The sequence below is a fragment of the Gadus chalcogrammus genome, chromosome 2, assembly GCF_026213295.1.
Source record: "Gadus chalcogrammus isolate NIFS_2021 chromosome 2, NIFS_Gcha_1.0, whole genome shotgun sequence".
NCBI lineage: Eukaryota > Metazoa > Chordata > Actinopteri > Gadiformes > Gadidae > Gadus > Gadus chalcogrammus.
The window spans coordinates 18,784,280-18,792,411 of NC_079413.1; the positions used below are offsets into that span (position 1 = coordinate 18,784,280).

General features: G+C 52.7%; 1 protein-coding gene across 1 annotated transcript; it reads right to left on the reverse strand.

The window, feature by feature from the left end:
- Nucleotides 1-280: 280 nt before the first annotated feature.
- Nucleotides 281-8,132, reverse strand: si:ch211-106h11.3 (CCN family member 1). The gene is given in 6 exon segments (XM_056604843.1): nt 281-655; nt 2,112-2,242; nt 2,245-2,289; nt 3,217-3,699; nt 5,542-5,758; nt 7,842-8,132. Coding segments are annotated over 6 exon segments (1,233 nt in total). The 5' UTR covers nt 7,893-8,132; the 3' UTR covers nt 281-349.

The following is an 8,132-nucleotide window of genomic DNA, read 5'->3' on the forward strand; positions in this document are numbered from 1 at the left end:
TGGTTCCACGTCAACGCAACTCAAGGGGGGTGACGGACCCAGTACGGCCTTGCGGACCCTCTGTACGGCCACCGCAAGGGCCTGATGTGCGCCTCCCAAATATTGCAGCAAGGGCTGTGATCGGTCTGCTCACCAAAACCTGACAGAACCAAAACAGGTTCACAACTGCGTCGAGTCATTGCGTTGCGTCGACGTGGAACCATAATCAGCCCTTTACTCTCTTGGTTGTTCTGGCGGTCCCGCCTTGGTGGGGGGGGGGGGGGGGGGTGCTTGGTGGGAATGTTGGGGGGCTGGGCGGGCGGGCGGACGGGGGTGAAAGGAGGGTCCAATCCATCACGCTCGCCGGCGGCTAATCGAGGAACTTGTGCGTGTCTCCGTAGAGCCACCGCTGGGGCGTCATGGCCGCCTCGTTCAGGTGGTTGCACTCGTCGCTGCACTTGCAGGACTGGATGAACATGACGGCGCGGTCGAAGCGCTCGCCGTCGGCGCAGGCGAAGGTGACGGTGGCGGTGCGCGTGCGGCGCGGCGAGCAGCAGCGCCCGTCGCGGCACACGCCGCAGTAGTTGGGCCGGTAGAGGCGCGCGGTGCGGCAGCCTGCGTAGGACAGGCGGTGGGGCTCCGGCGCCTTGTGGGTACGCGAGCACTTCCTGCCCTTCTGTTGAGGGGAGAGGGGGGGGGGGAGAGGGAGGGAGAGAAAGAGAGAGTGATGGAGAGAATGGGAGACAAGGGGGGGAGAAAACAGGGTCAATAATGGTCAACAAAAGTTCACAAAGTGTCAGCTCACTAACTCATCCTAAAAACAATTTTTGCCAATAAAAAAAAATTGGAATACATGGAATACTGAAATTCTGATGTTTTCATAAACATCAGCTCGTGCTCAAGAGTAAAGGGGTCTTTATTAGACTGAGAGATGGAGATTCACACAGAGATTTAGAGGGCTGCACAGAGAGAGAGCGACTGAGAGGTTCACAGAGAGAGAGCAGCAGCTGTGTGCCGGGCGGTCCGTCAGATAAGTGCCGGTGGAACCAGCCCTCCAACGAACCACAATCAGGGGGTCGACGAGGCCACGCTAACACCCCCGGCAGCGGGGGCTTTAGGGGGACAGAGCAGAGCGGCGGGCCGCCATTAGCGGCGTTCCGGGCTGAACGGGGGCGAGGGAGTCGCGCTGAGAGGAGAGAGAGTCACCGCGTGGGCGAGAGAGGGGCGCTCTGAGGGCTGTTTACACGCCACCCATCAAGACCCCCATTAGCAGCTCGCTGCTCACTGGTTCAACAGGACCACAACACCGGCTGGTTTCAGATTCGTAGCCCTGGGTTTACTTTTTCGACTGTTAGATTCAGACATAATATAGCAATCCATTTAGTTTATAGATTAGTTAGTTCCCAAATGTTTGTTATTCATTTCATCTTGGATGTGTAAGCCCCGTACTGTTCTGGTGATTAAACCAGTGGCATAAATTCTGGCATCACTGAAGCATCTGTTCCTGGTTCATGGTTCACGGTACCTGTTCTTTCCAATGTCCTTTAGCATGAGTTAGCCCTCTCCATGAAGAACCAATAGCAATAGCATCTTGCTAGTAAGTAACTGATATTCAATAATATGAGTCCCAACTGTGTTACCACTGGATAGAATGCTAGGCCGGCTTCTCTTGACTTGATGGCGTAACTACAAAAATACGAGTTAGGATTTGAATGCACATGCAATATATTTTTGAAATTCTCTTCAGACTGTTGCCTGGCTATTCTCCCCTCAGTGTAAATGAGTGTGGCGGTGGGTTGATGCAACCCCGCGGTGGTTAAACAAGGCCCTGGCTGCCTGCGCACACAGCAACGGACCTGAATAGAAAGAGCTGACCGAGACCTGGCCCTGGAGCAAGGCATTTAATAAACGCTGGTGTTATTAATATCAACGTCTCTCTATCACCCTCTAGCCTCTCTCTCTCTCTCTCTCTCTCTCTCTCTCTCTCTCTCTCTCTCTCTCTCTCTCTCTCATCTCTCTCTCTTTTCTTCCTTCCTCTCTCTCTCTCTCTCTCTCTCTCTCTCTCTCTCTCTCTCTCTCTCTCTCTCTCTCTCTCTCTCTCATTAGTAAGACTGACCACATGTATTGATTACCTTGACCGGGAGGGACATGGAGCTGCAGGGACGCACGTTGCACAGCCGCGTCTCCTTCACCAGTTTACACTTAGCGTTGTCATTGGTCACCCGGGAGGACACGCCCACTCCACAGCTCCGAGAGCACTGGACCAGGAAGTGGTCTGGACCACACACTGGTCGCCCGCCTGCCTCCATGCTGGAGAGAGGGAGAGAGAGAGAGAGAGAGAGAGAGAGTGAGTAAATGGACTGCATTTATACAGCGCTTTTCTAAACAGTGGCCACTCAAAGCCCTTTACAATACTGCCTCATATTCATACATTCATGAACACATTAACACACCCACGGCGGAGTAAGCCATGCGAGTCTTGCTCAGGGACACCTCGACACAGATAGGAGGAGACGGGGATTGAACTAGCAACCTTCCGGTGACCAGCCAACAAGCTTTACCTCCTGAGACACATTTCACCCATATGTGGAATAACGAAGAGACAGCGACGGAGAGATGGAGAGAGAAAGAGAGGACAGGGTGATACGACTTGTTAGAGAGCATTCAAAGCAGACCGTCAAAACGGACCCAGAGGTCTCACAGGTGAATCTCTTAGCGGGGGGTTTGAGGTGAAGTCGCGCTGCAGCGTCCAGAGGAGTGGGTCGGGCGAGCTGGAGCCAGCAGGAGCGAGAGGGAGTGAGGGAGTGCTCAGCACACTGGCTTCATTCAGCCGCAGAGCCACACTGACGCACAGAGAGGGGATTACCATGGGGGGAGCAGGGTGACAAGGGTGTGTGTGTGTGTGTGTAAGCGCACACACACACACACACACACACACACACACACACACACACACACACACACACACACACACACACACACACACACACACACACACACACACACACACACACACACACACACACACACACACAGTTGTCTATAAATATATACACAGACACACAAAGGGCGGGCGAACGGCCGGTCGCACACTGCTGTGTTTGTGTGTCGGCGTGGCAACAGGTCGACCGCACAAACATGACGCCTGAACTACGCAGAGGAAGCAGACGCCGCCGTCATGACGTCGGCGGCGGCGGGGATCCCCCCCCACATGCCCCGCCCTCGACCCCCTCTTACTGGCCAGGTGCTTGAGTCGCTGTGGTTTCTCCCACTTCCTGCCGGGGTCCAGCAGCGCGTTGCCCCGCCCCTCCTCCTCCCGCCACTGCTTCCTGTCCTTGCGGGGCTTGTGGGGGTATGGGTGGGGCTTGGGGTACGCCTTGGTCTTGACGTAGGGGTGGTCCGGGTAGGGGTACGGCTTGTAGGGCAGGAAGGGGAACAGCGGGGAGTAGGCCGGTGGCGGGGCCGGCCAGCGGCGGGCGGGTGTCGCCGCGGCGATGGCGGTCTCGCTGCAGTCCAGGCGGTGGCAGCACTGCCCCGGGACCTTGACCAGGCGCGGGGCAGGGCAGGAGGGCGTGGCCAGCGGCAGGTGGGCGGGGCAGAGCGGGATGCAGCCCATGGCGCCGTCGATGCAGGTGCACTGGTGCTTGCAGCCCGCCCGGAAGTCCTCACCGTTCTGGTACATGCGGCCGTCGTACTCGCAGGCGCGACCCTCCGCCTTTGCTGTGATTTGAGGGGAAGAGTGAGGGGAGGGGCTTAGTTTAGGTCAGGTGACCCGTGGGTGATGCCCTTCATCACATTCCCTTCATCACCTAGCTGTTAGCTTCTATATGAATGCTAGCCTGATGTTTTTTGATCATGTGATCTGATGTTACAAAAGCATGTTTCAAGCGGCCATCTTGGTATTTCTGGACCAAAATTATATAATTATGATAATGAAAGCACAGAGAAGACAGTTTTTGTTATTCTAGAGTCTTGGTTCAGCCGACAAATAGAAGAGCTTTAAAGGTCCCATGACATGCCACCAGGTGTGAGTGTGATCATGGGACCTTTAACAATGGGGGAGATGTAAGAAGATGGCGGTTTGAAATGTGAGCCCTCATACAGCTCCTGACGCGACCTCTGGTTGTTCTTTTGTAACCTCGACTGTGGAGTGTTTGTTTTGTGGAGCTACTCCAATTTATTGTTAACTTTTATTGTTCCACTCATCTTCTGCTCAATTTAAAAGTGAGTCATAAAATAAACAATAACAACCCGAGTGTAGCAACTGAAATGCAGCAGGCCGCAAAGAAAAAACACTCGCCAAAAACTGTGTGATATAATATTTGTGTTCATAACTTTGATTCGAAAACATTGACTCAGGAAGTCTGGAACGCGGAGGTATTGGAAAACATTTGGGCTGGAGAGAGAAGAGAAGATGGACTGAGGGGAGGGGGGGAGGGAGAGAGCGGGGGGAAGGAGAGGGGGATGACAGCACAGGGGGGGTGGGACGGTGGCCATCTTGGCTCTAATGAAGGAGCGCTCTATTCTTAGAGCAGCAGGAATGTGGATTTGTTTACAATGTCCTCCCCCAGCAGACCCCCCCCACAGCCCCCCCAATACCCCCTTTATACACCCCCCAACATACACACACGTAAACACCCACATAAAAATACCACTGTGTGTGTGCGTATGTTTGGATAATTTGTATGTGTAGCGTTTCAGTGTGTAGGTGTGTTCAGCGTGTGTGGATGTGGCTACATATTTCCACATGTGTGTATTTTGTATTTGTGTTATTTGTATGCTTGAGTGTGTGTCTGTAAATGTGTTTGTAGTTGTGTGTGTTGTCTGTAAATGTTTAAGTAGTTGTGTGTGTAGTTTCTCCTCTCCACATTGAGCTCCTCTGTGTGTGTGTGTGTGTGTGTGTGTGTGTGTGTGTGTGTGTGTGTGTGTGTGTGTGTGTGTGTGTGTGTGTGTGTGTGTGTGTGTGTGTGTGTGTGTGTGTGTGTGTGTGTGTGTGTGTGGTGTCTCCTCTCCATACTGAGCTCCTCTGATGAGCGCCTGGCTGCCGATCAGTGACTGGGAATCAGACCTCAGCCTCTATCAAAAGGTTCCCCCACAACCCACACACACACACACACACACACACACACCCTGACCCATCTCGCCTCCTTCTCCCCCACACACCTTGGCTTGACCCCCCCCCCCCCCCCACCCCTTCCTCCTAATCCTCCTCCAGCTCAAACACTCCAGCATCAACCCCACCTCCTCCTCCCCCAATTAGCCTCACCTCCACCTGCCCAGACCCCGGCCACAAGCAACCTACACCCCCAACCTCCATCTGGACATTTACTCTTTTTAATTACATTAAGTTCACCTTCTTGAAAGTCATTCCATCCATCGTCTAAAACTTTAGTGAAGGACGGAAAAAACATGAACCGACATCAAACCCCTCCTTCAGTCCTGATCTCCTCATCCGAGCCCTGTCCCCCCCCGCCCCCACTCTGTGTGTAGTCACCTCTCCAGTAGAAGCCCCTACTCCGCCGAACCCCACCCCCCCCCCCCCCCCCCCCCCGGGGTACCTACCTCTGCAGATGCCGTGGGGGCTGGCCACGTCGTTGCCGTAGTTACAGTCCAGGCCCTTGTGGTGGTCGCAGGGTCGGCCCTCGTGGCAGTCCTGGTTCAGCTGCCCAGCGCACACCTTACAGCAGCCGCAGCCGTCCGCCACCAGGCTGACCCCCAGGGGGCAGGAGGGCGGGCCCACCGGGCACTCGCACACCGCGGGGCAGCCGGCAGCCTCCACCTGCAGGGGGTGGTAAGCGGTGTACGACTCAGCCCCGGTCCAACCAGTCCGTCACCGCAGCCTCCCACGACAGGAGCGCCATGCGGCTCAGGAGGTAGAGCGGGTTGGTTGGTCACCGGAAGGTTGCTAGTTCGATCCCCCTAGTCGAGGTGTCCCTGAGCAAGACGCCTCACCCTGACTGCCCCTGACGAGCTGGCTGTCGCCTTGAAGGGCTGACTCCGCCGTAGGTGTGTGATTGTGTGCATGAATGGGTGAATCTAAGGTTATATTGTAAGGCGCTGTGAGTGGCTGCTAGGTAAGAAAAGCATGTTTTAAAAGCAGTCCATTTAACATTTACGACCAAAGGTCCTGGTTACCAGTGGTCAGGTCTGTAGGCATGGTGGCGTTTCATCATGTGATGGGTGTTGTAGTTACATCATGTGATGCGTGTTGTTGTTACATCATGTGATGACATGTTGTTTACGTAGGAAAATGCATTGAAATCCTCTCGACTCCATCAAGGCGAGGCAGAGTAAACGCTGTGACAGGTTGGTGTGACCGTGGCTTAAGATAAAGTTTCGAGAGGTGATTACCGAACCACAGTCCACTAAACCCTTACCCTATAGTACACCTCTGGAGTCAGACTCCTGATTGGTTGTGGTGTTTGGGTGTGTGATTATATAAACTGTTTTCATGATTTATTGTTTCTCACGGATCCTTTACTGGTGGTAAACAAAACAAACTCTTACGGAAAATATGAGTCACCTAACGTCATAAACCTCATCCCTGAAACAACCAGACCTTATCTCATAAAACATCAGCATCTCTTGCATAATATTTAATCTTCAACATCTCTAGACTCATGCTTACAATCTCTGATCTAATTCCTAAACTGAGAGCCGACCGAAACCTAAAAGGGAAACACTACCTCTCCTTTTTATAATAGAAGAAAGTCTATAAAAAGAATTCTACTTCATACTTTACATTTGGGAAATCTGTCTGTGACATCAACTCCTCTCCCTCTGAAAGGTTTGACCATTGACTCCATATTTACAGATCTGACCAATTCTGGACCAAAGTCATCAACGGTCCCAACGTTTTCTCGATTCTACAGCGTTCAGTGGATTTATTCACAGCAGGCTGCGGAAGCAGCATTCTCATCTCTCTCTCTGTGTGTGTGTGTGTGTGTGTGTGTGTGTGTGTGTGTGTGTGTGTGTGTGTGTGTGTGTGTGTGTGTGTGTGTGTGTGTGTGTGTGTGTGTGTGTGTGTGTGTGTGTGTGTGTGTGTGTGTGTCACGTGTGCGTGCGTGCGTATGTGTGTGGCCGTGAGCGCAAGGGCAAGGAAGCTCTTTCATCCCCGCGCGCCTCGCGCATGCCAACCGGAAGGCTGCACGGGTTGACAGAACTCCCATTGGCGCCCCGGACAGAGCGAGGTATTCAGCGAATGTAGACCGAAGCGCACACACACACACACGCACACGCAAACACGCACACACACACACACACACACACACACGCACGCGCTCTAACCTCCGCCAGATCCACTTCACATCACCTGGAGGTCCGTTATAAAAGAATAACGTGTACGTTTGTCACTACCCACGGCCGGGTTGGATAATTCCCGCGCCGTGGAAGTTCCCGGTTCTATTTCCGGTTGTGAACGCGGTTCACTTTATGATCTCTGAGTAAAAGTCAAAGGCTGTAAAAGTGGAGTCTATAACAGCAACTTAACGACCGTTCTGACAGGTGGGAGACAGGAGGAGGGGGTAGGAGCAGTAATGGTCAGACAGTAGTCTATCTGTAGACTAATATAATAATCAGGGATGATAAGGATTTGTAGCCTACCAAAGTATACAAATAAGTCTTACTTAATCGAGAGCATTACAAGTAGAGGATAACTTGAGTGGGACTCGAAAAATATAGCATTTTATTTAGTAGGATAAGGTCTTCTCACTCAGAGATGAGACTGAACGCAGATCGGTCTCGCGCAGACCGATCTGATTTGCGCGAGACCGATCCGTGGCGCCACGTGAGACTCATTCCTCCGTGTTGACACGAGCGCGAGACATAATAACACGGCATATCAAAGAGAGACCCCCACTCACCAGTCCGACCGTCATCATCTGCAGAGCGGCCAGCAGTAGTAGGGTCCCCATGTCGTCGCGGGGGGCCAAGATGTTACTTAGAAATGAATTTTGAAAATTCACAGAAAAATTAGATCCTCGACCACCATTGACCTCACAAAAATACAAAGGCTGTTGTCCAATCGGATAATCCAAACTCCGTTTTAGCACGAACTCATTAAGGGTACTGGCCTTGACTACATCACTTATGATATTTCATCGATTATAGTCGTAGGCTGTTTTTATATTTCTCGGTGTGCTTCTGGCCACAGC